Source organism: Gavialis gangeticus, unplaced genomic scaffold, assembly GCF_001723915.1.
Source record: "Gavialis gangeticus isolate Ggan-Ray unplaced genomic scaffold, GavGan_comp1, whole genome shotgun sequence".
Taxonomy (NCBI): Eukaryota; Metazoa; Chordata; order Crocodylia; family Gavialidae; genus Gavialis; species Gavialis gangeticus.
The window spans coordinates 31,112,576-31,129,543 of NW_017728997.1; the positions used below are offsets into that span (position 1 = coordinate 31,112,576).

The following is a 16,968-nucleotide window of genomic DNA, read 5'->3' on the forward strand; positions in this document are numbered from 1 at the left end:
TGGGGTACCCCACTGCTCACGTCTCACCAGGTTGAGTACAGCCTGTCCACCACTACTCTCTGGATGCGCCCCCTCTGCCAATTTTTTACCCATCCAACTGTGTAGGCATCAATGCCACAGTTGTTTAATTTACTGATGAGGATGGGGTGAGAGACAGTGTCAAAGGCCTTCTTAAAGTCTAGAAAGACTACGTTCACAACGACACCATCATCCAAGGATTTAGTTACTTGGTTATAAAAGGCAATCAGGTTGGTCAGGCAAGACCTGCTTTTGAACCTATGCTGATTGTTCACAATAACAGCCAAGCTTCTGCTAGGACTGCAGACTTGGTGGAAGCCCCTTGCATTCTACTGGCTCATGGGCCCTTCAGCTCCCAGCACCCAGTCCCATCAGCCGCAAAGCTGCCGCTTACTGTTTGGGTTCTGCAGGCTGCCACCACTTAGCCAGGGATCCTAGCTCTGGCCCCACCCGCCCATCCTGCTTCTGAATGCCGCTCCCTGCCCATTCATTGCCCATTCATATCCCAGCTGAGTGTGGAGTAGAGCCACAAGGCACTGCCCGCACACCCCTACAGTGGGTACCCGTTCTGTGGGCCTGGGGCAGAGCCACATTCCACTCCCTACACATCCCTGCTCATGGAGCCAGCACCCATCATGGTTGTGTAGGCAGCAGATCATGGCTGTGCTCTGTGCTTGGCCAAGATGGAGCCATGGAGAAGTGAGGAATGACATCTGGGCACAGGATCAGTGGGATCCCTGGCTAAGTGGCAGCAGCTTGCAGAACCCAAGCAGTATGTGGCAGCCAAGACCAGCATAAGCAGGGTGTGCATCCAGGCCAAGGGGATCAGTTGCTTAGGGAGTTTTGGTGAGCTGTTGTGGAGCCACCAGGGGTTGTGGGCATGCTGACCCAGCCCATGACAGCTCACCAAAACTTGTTATGTGGCCCACAAGCCTAAATAATTGCTCTTGCCTGCATTAGCAACACCCAAACCAACTCCTGATATTTTCAAGACTCCTAATGGCAACTCCTAATGAAGACCACTACTTCTTTGGTTTCTGGTGCCAGTTGATATGCAGTTAATTGCAATTATGTTTAGCTTATGTTAATGTACAACTATGTTACAAAGTAGATAGGTTGAAGGGTGCTATATTCTTAAATGATTTTTGTATTTAACGGAAGGGTAGATAACTTGGGATCTGCCGAACCTGAGGCGGCAGCCAGCCAAATTCATGGGCAGCTTGCACAGCCAGCTACCATATTTGCAGGCTGAGCACAATGGTTTCCACCCATGCCTTTGGCTGAGAGGCCCTGGCAGTCCCACCCCTCTCTGCCGATTGCCACATGGCCCGAAACCATGGCTTAATTACTCTGATTAAGCCTAGGGAAGCCATTCATAAACATGTTGTTAAACCTGGATTAATGGCTTCCCTGGGCTTAACCAAGGTAATTAAGCCACAGTTTCGGGCCTTCCTCAAACAGGGCTTGCTGCAAGTAAATAAATAACCTTACTGGCAAGAAGAGTGCACGGAAAGCTCTGCAGTCTTGGAGCACAGGAGGGAAGGCAGAAAGGGGAGGGCAGAGAGGAGTGGGGGCAGGACGGGGCTATCTCTGGGGTGGTGGGGTTATGCAAATAATGGAATGAGGAGGGAGGGAGGCAGAGAGTCCCAAAAGGGGGGTGGAATGGAATATGGGTGGGTTATGCAAATAATACATTGAGAAGTGGGGAAAAGAGTGGAAGGTGGGGTTGAAAGCAGGGTTATGGAAGGGAGGCATGGTTATGCAAAATGAAGGGAATGGAATGGGGGCTGAGTGAGGGTAGAGGCAGAGAGGCTACAATATAGCTTTCTGTATGAGAATTATTCAATAAATTGAATAATTTGTTGCATTTGGTAGTGTGATACATCTAATTATGGCTCAAGATCAACAATATTGACCAACCAAATAAAAATCCGCCAGCCTAGGAAGCTGTTTTTTGTTTTGTTTATTTGTTACCTGTTCGTATTCAATTTGTTGTCTTAGTCTGTTATGTAAGAATGTAATAAATAGGACTAAGCCAGATGTCCATTCAGATGTGTTCCATTTTAAAAATTATAGTATACAAAAACTAAGCATATTCTATAAAGAAATAGTTCATGACAAGAATACAGAAATATTTATAACAGTAAAAGACAAATGGGCAGATTAAGTGACTTTGTGCTGAGACTGTGGAAAATATCTTTTTCTCTTTGAAGAACCTTTCAATATTTGTGGTGCTGAACTTTACAATGGCTGCGGGATCTGATACTTTTTATTTCACTCAGAGTAATTTTCAGTGCATTGTAGTTGAATATGTTTTAGTTCCTGAATTTTACAAATGTTTTGAACCCTGTCATTTTCCAGCAGCATTATTGTTTCGTTCTGATCATCCCACTGAGGGTGGGTTGCAGCATTATATTGCAAACTGCTCCAGTTTATTAAGCCTGTCTTTCAGCTCGGAGTGATAGAAGACTTGATTCTGTCCAGTTCACTAGGACTGAATGCATCCAGAGCATTGTATACTTCACTTCCTTGCTAAATCGGAACCTTCAGGTCCTCGTCATCCGCGTGCTTAATTTTTAGGAGTGGAGTCTAGTATGGACCTAGCATTAATTAGCCCTGTTAAATGCAAGATTGAATTTCCAATCATAACAATACTACTTGTACACAGGTGGGTTTTCAGTGGAGAGTTTTGTGTAATTGAAAATGCCCCAAAAAACTAAGACTGAATTGCCATGCTGGCACTAAAGTCTCATTTAGACAATTTTGCATCTGATTGTTCAGCTAATACCATATTTTCTCACAAGTAACCTGTACTTTTTCCCCCAAAAACCAGCGGGGGAAAATTGGGTAGTGCATTATAAGTGAGGAGTAGGGCTTCCCAGAGGTGTGGAAATTTGAGGCAGGCAGGAAGGGTGGAGTGGTGGCACCATTAATAGCTAATTAATGATGCCACTGCTCCATCCTCCTCCTTGCTGCCAGATTTCCAGACTCATGGGGAGCCTCTGTCCCCCAGCCATGCTGACTTTGTACTCTGGCTCTGGAGCCACATGCCGGGTCAAATGCTTTGGGTCCAGGATTGCAGCCTCCACATGTAGAGACCTCTGACCTCACAGTACTTACCTGTACTCCAAGATGAGGGGGTTTTTTTCTGCCTGGGGGCTTCCAAAATGGGGTGTCTGTTACATTTTGTGGGGGAGGGAAAGAAAATAATGGTGTTGACCTCTAAGTAAAGTAAAATTCACAGATTTTTTTTCAAACATTAATCAGACTGGAACCAGATAGGGGAACAGATGTGCTTTCTTAATACCAAGTCTTTGAGCAGTTTAAGGGGTAGATGACCTTGATAGATTGGTTATAATTGAGCATTAACATGTGAGAGATTAATATTATCTACAGAATTAATTGTGTTGTGAATAAGCACTTATTTCATTATGGCTTTTATGTGTGTTAATGTTTACTGGTCAATAGAATTACTTAGCCTAACTGAACTGATGTTGCTGTAATTACATGGTGCCTTTGCACATGCTAGTATTTCTAATGATCTAATAAATGGTGTAACATAGTTGAGTGGAGATTGATTGGAAAACAATTTATCTTGGTGTTAGTGGGCTACAGCATTCAGCTCTCTTGTTTTACAAATAATTTTTTTGCATTTTTGTCTTATGTTTTCTGTTTTTTTCCTTTTATATTTTTTTTCAAGTGTCGATTTACAGTATCTGGTTTTATGACAAGAATGACTGTCACCGAATAGCAAAACTCATGGCTAAGTAAGTACTGTGGTTTTGATTTCCCCTCCCCCCTCCCTCAAATTGCCAAACATCTTACCTATATGTGATTCTTACCATAAAATATTCTTTTTATATTTAATTTTTTAAATAAAGAAAACCTGATGATTTCACTAATTTTTTCTGTGATAAAGCTTTCTTTCATGCTCAGAATTTATAGGCTGAAGCTAGCAGTGTCAAAAATGCTTAGGTTCATGAAAATACTTTATCTAAAAAAGATATATGTCCTGCATTTGTTTAGATTTATTGTATATTGCTTTGCCATAAGCAAAATATCAGAGTTGTTTAGGTGGCAAAACATTTTCAGAAATGGGGAGGATTTCAGAAAACAAGAACCTGAGATGGTAAGGACCTTAAAGTGATGATTGCATTTAATTGCCAAACAAAGAATAGGGGTTTTATGCTGGTTGTTAGTTCATTAGATTTTTTTTCTTTATTACTTCCTGCCTAGAAGGAGACAGTTGATGGGTAGAATCACTATTTATTTGCAAAATGTGTGATAGGTAAAATTATGCACCAGTAAGTGGAAGAGAAAGGAGTTGGTGGTTACAACTTTATAAAGTGGGTTTGGTTAACGTTTCATTTTTTGAATAATGGAGTGGAAGGGAGCTGATTAACCATTGAATTAGATGCTAGTCTTGTTCTGCAACTTTTTGTCTTGCTTTTAAATTTACTGATAGTATTTTGGAGGAAGCAGAGTCCTATGAAAACTTCTGAAAACTACTGCAAACAGGTAATCAGAGTTCAGTCAGTCAAAATAAGAACAGAACAGTTTGAAGGAGCAGTAAAAAGAATTGAATGAGACTAAGCAAAGCAGAAAAATTCAGATATTCTTGAAAGTTAAATAGCAAAATAAAATCAAAACTTAGCTGGCCGAACAATACTCATAAAAAGACTTTTTCTTCTATTTGTTTTGGTTTCATCAAAAATTCTTGAGTAAAGGGCTAAAAAGGCAAATAAATAGTAAAACTTCAGTTTTGTCTCCAAGAAAATAGATTAAGTCTATTTAGTTGGGTGTTCAATTACTGTGAGTCAGGAGCAGGGCCATGGGGCTGGCTGTGGATCAAGAATATGGGGCAACAACATGAGCAGGGGTGAAGCACTGGTATACCAAGGCTGCTCAGTGCCACAAAGCAGCAGAGGGGACAGCCACAGCTGGACCAGCATCCTGGTGAGTGAAGGGGATGGGGAGTTCTGATTTTTCCATGATAAAACAAAATGAAGTGCCAAAATTTATAGATATTTAGAATTTATCTTATTATAACGATTGAGGTACTCGTATACTTCCAAATTGCTTTAAAATTGTAAATATATCAATAGAGCATCATGTCCAGCTGATACAGTAAAAGCTGTGTTATCCAGTGCTTCATTAACCGGCATGCTGGTTGACGTGGCAAAAGCAAAACCGGAAGTCCCACTTTTGGTTTCACAGAGTCCCACGTAAGGCCACGGCCTGGGCAAAACAGCCTACACGGGGACCCCCTCTCCCTGTCCAACAGCACAATGATGCCAGGGAGTAAAAGCCTGGCGCACCGGATGCATGGGATAACAGCTTTTACCATGGGTAAAAAAAGCATAACAATGGGTGCCGGATAACAGCCTTTACTCTAACTACATATGGTGGTATTTCATGTTAAGTGTAGAAAAATGAGGATTTGGGGTTTTTTAGTGAGAGTTTGGGGTTTTTAAACAGGAAACCAGGACTCCTGCTGAAGACCAAAAAGAAACTTCATCCCAGTGTTAAAAAAAAATAAACAAAAGAGGATAGGAGGACTTTGCTGTCCCATATGAAAATAGAGAGCATGAGGGCTCAGTCTTGGCACTCCATCTAGTGTCTGGTTGTTTAATGTGAGGTCGTATTGTATCTAATTTAATATTAATGGTGAACACACCTTCAAAAATGATCTCTCCAAATGTATATAAGTAAACTGCAAACAAATTTACTGAAACATGCAAATAAAGAATTTTAGGCAAGTTTCCTGAGCCATCCACAGGACATAGACAGGTACTTTAGTGTTCTAAAAGATGTATAAGTCTTTCTCCTCTAGAAGAGTTGTAAAAATAAATAAATAAAATCTCACTTTAGTTATACTGGGGTTGACCTGTAATCAGGCTCCTGAACATGTTTACTTGTGTAACTACAATATTTTTGTGTATGCAATAAAATACTAAGTCAGAAGTTTGTTTGATACAATTTTTTTTTTAGTATTTTTATTTTAGCCCTTTGCACTCTTTCCTCAGTTATTTGATTTTTTTTAAATTTTATTATCTAATTTTTTGTGGAATTCTGTAAGGGCAATAGAAGTTAGAAATCTTTATCTACAGTTACCAACTCTTCAGGGGAACAGTTGTTTTTTCTCTAAATTTAAACCTGAAAATACAGGGTTGACTTGTAATCAGAACAGTGTAACAGATCTTGTTGAACTTATTCTTATAGTTTTAATGCACAATACATTTACATTATGTACTCTAATTAAAGTTGTGCGATATATTATTATAAAAGCTATATTGGATAATTTACCTCTGACTATATTTTTTTTTATTGAATATCTTTTCTGATTAGTTTTTTAGTTACAGAAAAATTGAACACTTCTAGTTTTGGATAGTCTTAAAACAGGGGTAGGCAAACTGCAGCCCAGGGGCAGCATCCAGCATGGGGAGGGACTTTGTCCAGACCATGGCAGGTGCCTCTTGTCTCGCCACCTCTGGGCTCACACAGCAGGCCTATGGCAGCTCCGCAGCCGAACTCCATATCCCAGCAGTGGCAACTCCTTCTGGCTGCCACTGGCCCTGGCCCTATGGAGATGGGCTAGAACCTGTGCAAGCAGGTCCTGAGCCCTGAGTTGAATGCACAGGCCTGGCCCCAGCCCACCCTGCACATAGGTCCCTATAACACTCACTCTGGACCTGCCTTCCTCAGCTGTGATGAGCAGTGGCAGTGGCTGGACAGAAGTTGCTGCTGGGCACAGGGGGAAAAAAGCACTTGGTGGCAGGTGCAGCCACCACCCCCTCACTGCTGCCAGGCCCTCCTTGCTGCTGCCACCAGAGCTGTCTCTGGGCTGCCCCAAACTCCCATGCCTGGGGGTTGGAGGAGCTGCAAGGCAGCACGTGCTTAGGCTCTGGGTGGCAGTGAGAAGGGCCCAGCAACAGTGAGGGGAAGGCAGGCAGCCACAGCTGCTGCCAAGTCCTGCTCTTCTCCTGCACCCAGAAGCAGTGTCTGCTTGGCTGCCACTGCCACTCACTGTGGTCAAGGTGGATGGGTCCAGAGTAGGTGCTGCAGAAACACTGACACCCTGCATAGGGTGGGCCACGGCCATGGCTGGGACTGTGCATTCAGCCTGGGGCTGGGTAGAAGATTCTGCTGGGCACCAGGAAAAAGCAGGACCTGATGGCAGCCGCAACCATCTCCCCCTTGCTACTGCTGCGGCCTTCTTGCTGTGGCTGCCCAGAGTCCACACTAGGTCTGCCCTGTGGCTCCTTCCTGCTGAGCACAGGAATCTAGAGCTGCCTAGAGGTGGCAGCGGTGGGGAAGGGAGCCCTGGCACAGCCTCGGGGCAACCACAGTGAGAAGACCACAGCAATGATAAGGAAGAGGTACCTGTGGCTACTGCCAGGTCCTGCTTTTTCCCGGATCCAAACAGCAGCTTCTGCTCGGCCGCCATCAGCTTCATGCTTGGGCTGCCGTCATTGCTTTAGTGTTCTGAAAAGACCTTTTGGGGGGGGGAGTTTCGTAAAGGCAATAGAAGATAGGCAGCAACTTCAGCCCCTCTTCAGGGTAGAAGGCCTGCCCAGAGGCAGTGCTGGTGATGGCCCTGCTGAAGCTGCAACCCACCCACACCACCTCCCTGTCTGTCCACAGCCCATCCTACATAGGGAGGTTTGGTGGACTGTTGTATGGGTTGGGGGGGGTGGGGGCAAGGATGCTGACTTAGCCTGCAACAGCTCCCCAAAAGTCCCTATGTGGCTCACAGGTTCAAATAATTGCCCATCCCTGTCTTAAAAGTGGGGATTTATACTAAAAATGTTTGACTCTTTAAACATACATGTACATTTATAGGGATATGGAAATACATTTCTGAACACATAACCTTTTAGAATGTTTGCTGGATATGCCAAATGCATTCCATTTGCTGTTTTTATTTAGTAGGTTTTTTAAATGCTTTAAATACTCTAATTCTAAATTGTTAGAAAATGAAGGGCCTCCTGGCCTTCTTCCATGCTGTGGAATGGGTAACCTAGGGTAATTATAAATTGAATTTTGTCTGCATACCTGGATTGAGCTATTATATTTGCTTCCCTAATGACTGTCAGTTCTTCTGTAGAATTGAAGCATGCTTCCCCCCCACACACTCTTAAGTGGGCTGATTCTTTCAGTAGCTATGCTATGAAGGAGGTAGGAGCTCCAGGGGCCAGTGTCCAGTCATACTAAAATAAGATAGATATCATAACGTTCCTGCTGGAACTTTTATTTTTGTATAGTTAAGCTGGTTTTCCGTTACCATATTTAATTTACACTACTATACCTTTTATGTTTAGTTCTTCTAGAAAAAAATGACTGATTATGTTTTTGTGGTTCATTTATGCTTTGCAAAGCTTGCTCTTTATTGAGGGAAAAAATGAAGGTTTGCATCCTTCCTCCTGCTGTTCAGTTTGACAGTGTTGTGCCAGGCTAAATTAACAAGTCAGCAACACACAGATTTACGTTTTGGTAGCTTAGCTCTTCAAAAGAAAAAAAGTCTCATTATAAAGATAATTTAGATGTGTATTGTTGTCTCAAACAATTGCAGCCAGTCCAAAATCGCGCAATATGCTTTCTCGTGCATTTGATGACATGGCAATTTTTATGAGGTTTTTGCTTTGTGTACTTCCACTGATATAGTTACAAGCTGTCTTGAACTAACTGTCACAAGAGCAGCTATTGTGCTTCTTAGACAGGGTTTTTAGAATATACAGTTCTCCCACTCTTTAAGGTCATGGATGCTCTAGGTATTGCTAGAAAAAAAAATCTCTGCTGCCAATTGAGCATTCACAAAATTGATTATTTTTAGTCTTTTTTTATTTAAAATATAACACTAGTTCACAAATCACAAGTGACCAAACAAAATTTTGGGGAACTAAAGGTAGTCAGTCTCTGAATAAGACCAGGTATCGCAAATAACTTCCACAAAGCAGAACTTTTCAGAAAGGAACCAGGTTCTTTTCCTGGGGAATGCAATGTTCGAAGTAGTTTTTTGATTTTTTTTGTTCCTCTCCCTCCCTGCCCCCTGCCCCCCCCCAATCTCAAGACAGAAGGAAAGTATTCTGAAATTTCCCCCATAGCAAAACTCCAAAGAAAACTGTTTTGGATCATTTTTTTTTCCAATTTCACTGTTTAAAATATATATATACATACACACACTCTGAAGTAAATGGAATTCAAACAAAATTCAAAAATATATAATTGTTCTGTTTCTTTATCAGTGTGAAAATGTCAAAGTAGGGCATTTATTGAAATCCTTTTTGTCAGCTTTTGTTTTGTTTTCTTTTTTCCTGAACACAAATTTGATGAAATAGGCATGCTTTTGCAAAATATTTCGCCTCAAGAAAGCTTGTCATTTTTATAGAAAAACTTTATTGGAAAATGCCCAACAAAATTTTAGTTGTAAATTATGAAGGGGCTTTGAATGATCTGCATCTTCATTTTGCCCTCAAGATAGCACATCTGCACAGGATTTTTGGATGTAAAACTTACTATTTACCAGAGGTTTCATTACTATAGTATTTCACGAAGGACTTGGTGATTTCCTATTCTAGATTTTCCCTTGTCGTCTTCTTTATTTTCCCTGCTACTGAGATCTAACTAATAAAACCTACCTGTTCTGATAGCCAGATAAGTCATCTGTCATAAGTCAGCACTGTATCTCCTTGCAGAGTAGTAGAACCAAACATTCTGTCACCCAGGCATTACCATAGAAACTGTTTTACACTATTAATTGCATTATCCAAACTAGCAAATACTGTGATCGTAAGGAAATGTCTTGTGGAGAGAACATGGAAATGCAGATTGACATCCATATTCCAAGTTAAACCTTTAAATGATTGTCTGCTAATAGGGAAGGGGGGGGAAATTGTATTAAATAATATTGAACTTCAACAAACCCAGTGACTTCAGGGACAACTTGTATGTACCTGTATAATGAAGTACAGTGCATTGTCTTGGGTAACCAGCTGGGAAAGAGCTGGTTTTCCCTACTTTTTCTTGAACTGTACAAGCCAACTGGGCTAAGTACAGACGGTCAAAAACCCCAAGGTTGAATCGATTCAGTCTTTGGAGGTTAGTCTAAGTTGCAGAGATTAAATTGAAACAGAAGTAAATAGACATTTACCTTCGATTCAGGAAATGCAGCCACCTGCTTATAGCGTGCTCCAGCCAAAAGCCAGGGGTGCTGAAACATAGTTCTCTGTCTGTGTTTTCACTTCCTCTTCCTGCTGCCCCAGAGTTACGGCAGCAGGACTCTGCAGGGTTGCTTATCACTTCTTCCTGTTTCCAGGTGCCTCTGGGATTTGTAGTCCACAGTTACAGCCAGCAGTAAGTTTGAGCGGGGGTTGGGGTGTTTAACCCCCCTCCCTGGCCCCAGACCCCAGCCAGGGTTTGCCAAGGGGGGTGGGAGGGCAGTCCCCATCCTGTCCCATCCCCACCCCTGTAGACTGGGTTGCACCCCAGCTGGGCTTGCCCCTTCCTGCCCCCCCTTGTCAGCCAGCCCTTACTGTTCCAGCTAGGGAGCAGAGGGATGGGGCCAGCCCTGCTCTTTGGAGCAGACAGCACAGCATAGCACAGCCCAGGGCTGCAAAATGCTGGGGGACTATGATTTAACCTGAACCAGGAAGGGGTCTGGGACAGAACTTTCATAAACTGGTTTGACCCAAATCAGTTAAACCTGGTTGAATGTAGTTTCAGACTTATCTTAAGCCAGTTTCAGCCATTTTGAAACTGGATTATGTGCACTGAGCTTGTGTTCTGTTAAAGGTTTAAACCAGTTTCTGGTGACCTAAGCCAATATATGTGTAACTTCTGTCCTTAGCCCTGAAGTCTAATATTAGTAAGCACACAGCTGAAATGCAGTGCAACAAATGAGTTTAACTGCTAAACCTTTGCCCAGCAGGGGGAGGAGTGGGGAATTGCAGGACTTCCTAACATTCTTCCATTAAAAAAAAAAAAAAAAGGTATAAATAAATAGCATAATTATTGGCTAATGTATAATTCAGAATTTATCCAGAACCCTTTATGACCTGAGGAAACTGAAAGGTTGAATGATTGACATTTTCTGTGATTGTTATGATGGCACTTTTTGGCTTTCCAATCAGCCATTAGTTGAACAGCATGAAATTTGTGAAGTGACATCCAGCTCCAAAGCTACCCTGTTTACAATGCTTGGCTTTTCTTTTAAGACCTGATTAATGCAGGCTTAAAAGAAGATTGGTGTATGTATTTACTTCAGGAGCATGAGCTGTAAAAGCATTTGCACAGAAATATGTCATCTTATATAGTACATGTAGATTTAGAGTAGAAGTGGATGGCACCTTTGCTGTCCTCCCATCACTGAAATACAAGTTGTGTGCCCTCCTTTACTGTCACCTGCACTGGCACAGTTCCTGAAATGTCATGACCTACATGTAGGTCTGGTGAATCTTAGGCTGTGTCTGCATCAGATTCACCAAACTCAGGGGCAGTGCCCTTACGCACACCATGGTGCTCCGGGTGGACTGCCTCTCCTAATTTGAACAAGTATAGCCACTTCCATGTGGGCAGGCTAATTCACATGATCACTGAATTCACATGATTGTTGAACTTCCTTGCATTAGTAGTACTAATTAGCCAGATCTAAGCAATATGCAGAGTTGGCACTGGCTACATTGCTTCTGATTCAGGAGGCAGCCCCACTCAGGTTGTGTAGCATGCTTGACTGTGTCACTGCTGTGAATGCTATGTTTACTGTCTAGACCAGTGGAGGCCAGCCTTTCTGGCTAATTTGTGGGGGGCCACAAATTTAGCCCTGCACCCTCCCAAAATGCTTCTCCAGTCCCTTTCTGTTATCTGATGTACTGCCATCATTTCTGCTTCCTGCCTAACTTGACGCTCAGCTTTCTGCTCCCTGGCCTATCTGCCACTGTGCTACATTTCCCCTCCCCAGCCTGCTGCATGCCTGACACGGAGGCTGCCTGTGACACTTGTGGCACTCATACCACAGGTTAGCCACCCCCAATCTAGACAATAGCCTCAGATACTGAAAATATATCTGAGGTAGAAAATATTTTAAACTGTATTGGACCTAAACTGTGTATTTACTTTCTGTTTAATGCCAAATACCAGAATACTTACAGAAGAATCTTAATTTAGAACAAGTCAGGGAAGCCCAAACCATCAGTCATTTTCGCTAGTAGATGCAGTAAAATGTTTTCTTAGTGGCATTCTTTCAGTCACAATGCCAACTGCACAGCCCCTTCATAGATTATAAATATAATTCCCTTAAAATGTTGGTTCGTGAATTGCTGCTGTTTTCTTCAAAGGCATTGGCTGATCAGTGAAACACCAGTTTTCCTTGGTAACAGGAAGAAAAAGCATTTTTTTTTTTAATTATTTCCAGTTTCTGAGTACAGTTAAGTAAAAATTCTGTTTCAGCCGGAAGAGCTTATATAACCTTACTTGCTTACACACATTCTTTAATCCCATTAAAATGGCTGTTTAGGCTAAAAGAGTTCACCTTTTTCTCTCTCTCAAGTTAACTCTCAGGTTCTCTCTCTTCTAGCAGACTCATGTCGTGTTTTTGAGGCTTTTTAATGACCTATGGCTCTGACTCTTAGTCTGTGGCAGCCCTGTGTCTGTTCTTACGTCTGACTAGTAACTCAACGCAGTTTTCTGTGCTTAAGCAAAGACTGATTGAGCTGTAGGGCATTTCCTGGGAATTAATGGCTGCATGGTAAAACTTGAGCGCTCAAGGCAGAGCCCGTGGCCATTAATCCCAGAGAGCGTCATGCACTGAAGTAATTATAGCTGTTTAAAGACTGATAGGATTTTATAGAATTATGTTAATAAAGCTGTTATTATAAAATTACTAAGGTAACATTTCAGTGGAGTAGTGGCTGCGTATCCTGTCTCCATATTGCATCAGCTGCATTAAAATTGACAAATACTAGCAGAGGAGTGAGAATCAGTGGGACACCAGATGGGATTTAAAAAAAAATGAATGGAAGAACACTAAGAGAGAAGCAGCAGTCCACTCTTCTCTCCAGACACTAGAGGAGAAACTGATGGCAGTCTGCTCTTGTGTCTCTGGAGCTAAAAGGTTTTGTAAGGAGGCCAACCAGTGGCAGCCAGGTCCTTTCCCAGTGCATGTGGCAGGCCTCATCCTGAAAGAAAACCAGACATGCTATTTTTTGCTGAGAATGTAGCTTGAATTCTCTAAATATAGAATGGCTATGCCTTAGCCAGTTAAGATGAAGGAACCATTTTATCCAGTTTACAATATAATGTTTATGCTCCATTGCATAATGTATGTTTAGATGTCTGGGTATTAATTTTATTGTACAAATGTCTAAACATGACAGTTATGTAGACTCGTTTACTGGAGGCAAACTTTGTGGCTCACAGATCAGTGCAATCTGGGTTGGTGATAAATCATAAAACAGTCAAACTGTTAGATGTACTCTACAAATCTGGTAGGAAATCAGAACTCATACATAGCTTTAGTTAAACATGTGTTTGGTTTTCTCCAAGCAGAACGAAATGTGTTTGTAAGGTAGTGCATCCATTTTTTTGTTGCTTTATGGCACATTAATTCCAAATAAAGTTTCTTTGAAACCCTATTTCCTTCTTCTTTTTCTTTCCTTTTGTAGAGTGGTAGAACAAGAAGCTCAAAGATCCCAGCAAGTTGCACATGACAGAAGGAGCCCCAGCAGGACTAACGGTTGTAGTGAAAATAGACCCATTGATATCCTGGAAATGCTCAGCAAAGCCAAGGTTGAATATGAACGAGTAAGTGTTTGTGCACATTAACAGTATCTGTATTAATAATGTAATGTTAGTTTGAGTACTTTTTCTCCTTTTGATTTAAGGGCTTTAGGACCTCAGGTTGCTCCTCCTGAAAGCAAATGGAGCTTTGCTTTCTCTTTTAGTGCAGAAAGTAAAGCCCTTTTACAGGAAAACATTATAACATACATCAGATCACCTTGGTGAATCTTTACATTTTGAAGTTAATATATTTATTTCCTGGAACAAATGAGTTCCTTTTTTTCTCACACTTGTATCTTTAAAGTGAGAATCCTAATTTAACAACACTTGTGTTTAAATTGTGAATTAGGAGTGTACTGTGCATTTGAAGATAAAAATGTAATGTTGTAGCATTCTGGGTTTTGTTGTATTATTCCCTGAGTGGAGATGCTGTTAAACATGATGCAGGATTAATCTGTCTTGTGTCATATTCTTTGATAATTTAGTTATGTTGTGGATAATCTAAGAGAAAAGAGCTTTGTAGACTTCTGTATTAAATATTGACACAAGCTTGTATTACAAAAGTATTAACATTTTTAAGAGGTTCTATTTGGTAAATATTTCATTCTTTGCTGCAGTTGGTTTCTTTTTTTCCTTGTCCTCTGTAATACCAAAGCTCACTGGAGGAGATTGACTGAGCCATGAATCATGGTCGGATGTGTATTGCAGTTACCTATTTAAGTGCTTCAGGGGATGTTGAATCACATGGCTAAGGGCTACCTCAGAACTACCTCAGAATTGTGAGCTGCACATAGTAGTCTGCAGCCTGGAATGACTTCCTGACATTTAGAACAAATCTTTGTATTGAAAACTAAGACATTTCAAAACAATATAAGGAATCATGTGATGCTTGGTGCTGTACTTGTTAGATCAGTCTCTCCTTCTGTAATTGTTAGCTAATAATTTAACTTATTTTTACAGTTACTTTAATTTTCAGTTAATTTAAACAAATGTTGACATGTTTATCAACAATCTTATTAATAATTTTCTCAACATTAAATTGTAGTTAAATAGCTAGCTGAAACTATGGCACTTCCTTGTTTTTCCAGTTGTAACTTAATTGAGATACGTAATGAATTGCCTATTTCTAAGAGGCAGAGAGTTCTTTTATTGAACCAGCTATATGTAGTTGGAGTAAAGGTAGACAACCTTTCCAACACAAGGCATTCTTTATCAGGTCCTGTTTATCAACAAATAATGTCTTGTATTAGAAAGCTTATCTAACTCTATCCCAACTTCTCAGTCCAATAAAAGATATTATGCTAAGAAATGCTTGCCTCTTGCATGGTTCAGAAACTATCATGGCTACAACATCACTGTTACACTACCATTTCTCAGAAAAATTGTCCTCCAGTTGAAGAAAATGGGCCAAGTAGTAGCTGTATGATCAATATCCAAATGTATTTGGGTATTCTCTTGAGGCCTGGGGGGAAAAAGGAAGACTTGTCCGTATGGTTTATACTTCTGGTATTCAGGGTGCTTAGTTAATCAAAATCAAATCCTGTAATGTCTGTTTTTGAAGGCTCAAATTCATTTGAGCATTTTTTGTGCACATGGAGAATGAAGGAAGGGGGGAATGCAGGGTGGAGATAAAATGGAGAGAGAGAGACTGCTTCATGTTCTTTGCAGATACCTTGCAGAATATTTTCTGTGTGTACTAATCCATTCGTGCTCAACCTTTCTGTCCAGTGAGCTGGATGGGCAGTACCCAGTCCCTCTGTGGGCTGGATTTGGCCACTGGATCCAGTTGGGTGCTCAGGGCTTGTGCAGCAGAGCCCCATCTGGCCTTGTGGAGTGGGGCAAGAGGCAACCTGGCCCTGATCCAGCTGTGTTGGAAAAAGGGCATGGCCTAACTCCAATCCAGCCTTGTGGGGCAGGGGGTTCATGACCCATCCACAATCCAGCCTCATGGGAGAAGGGCGCCCTGTACCAGCTTGGCCAGGTGGGAGGAAAGGAGGGTATAGTCCAGCCCTACAGTGGCAAGGGAGCATGGCCTGACCCTAAACTAGCTACATGGGGAGGGATGGCGTGGCCTGGCCCCACAGGAGAAAAAGAGCAAGGCTCGAATCCAACCTGACCAAGCAGAGAGAAGGGGGTATGGCCTGGTCCTGAACTGCACCCCCAGGAAGAAAGGGCGTGGCCCAGCCCTGGTCTGGTGTAGGGCTTGGGAAATTTTGGCAGCAGAGTGGGGGGCAGTATTAACTGCCACTTCTCCCCTGCCACCAAATTTCCCAATCTTTGTGGAACCCTGAGGGCCATATTCTAGGGCTCCACTGGCTACATTTGGCTTATGGGCCAGTTTGAACAGCCCTGCATTTTGCTAATTCTGGTAATGGGACTTTCACCTCTGACTTCTCAGACCTGGGGTAAGAGTGCCATTGATCTTCATGTAGAAATAAGCTCTTTAGTGATGCTTTTGAAAAATTATACCCATACTCTGATCTCAAAGCAAGAAAAATTCCCTATTTTGTCCTATATTTATATTTCCATTTTTCCTAGTTAAGAAACCCCCTAGTTTGCCTTGGAGATGATTTTATTATAATTTAAAGTTTTCTGGTATAGTTAAACAGTTGCAAAATTAGGGAGGCTGGGAACCTCCCAGTTTAAAAGGGGCCACCAACAGCAAAAAAAGCCCTAGATAGGCTCTGGAGTGGTGAGAGACGCGCGGATGAAAGCCCGCCGTGCCCCCGCTCCCCCGAAGTCCCCCAGAAACCCCCCCGCAGCCGCGGAGCCCCCCCGCCAACCTCCAGCACAAGCAGGGACAAGCGGGGCCCGTGGTGGAAGGGAATTAACCCCTCACTGAGTGGGAGGAGGCGGCTGAGTGGAGCCAGGCCAGGTCAAGCCCCGCCCAGGCCCCTACTTTGCCCAGCCCCCCAGGGAGCCACGCGAGCAGGCCTTGCAAACAGGCGCGCTTGTCTACCGGCTCATGAGTTAATGCGGAGTTTGCATGGGAGGGCCCGAGACCCTGCCTGCAAACCCCCCAGGGCAGACAGTCCCAGCTGTAGCCAGTCTACTAGAGGCATGACACAGATGAGCACGCGTCACACCCTGAGGGTCCTCTCGGGCTCTGCGGCCACCCCCCCACCCCTCAGAGATGGCCACCCAGATGGAGCCCCTGGCTCTCAGCTGTGCGGGCTG

The 16,968-nt window shown here is 42.6% G+C and overlaps 1 protein-coding gene across 2 annotated transcripts in view; it reads left to right on the forward strand.

Annotated features, from left to right (window-relative positions):
• The window catches only part of DCP1A (decapping mRNA 1A), a 78,094-nt gene that overhangs the window by 20,057 nt on the left and 41,069 nt on the right, over positions 1–16,968 (forward strand). For both annotated transcript variants that reach the window (XM_019505014.1, XM_019505013.1), the window contains exons 4-5: positions 3,719–3,785; positions 13,677–13,815. In XM_019505014.1, the coding sequence (XP_019360559.1) occupies positions 3,719–3,785; positions 13,677–13,815 (206 nt within the window). The remainder of the gene's footprint in view (positions 1–3,718; positions 3,786–13,676; positions 13,816–16,968) is intronic.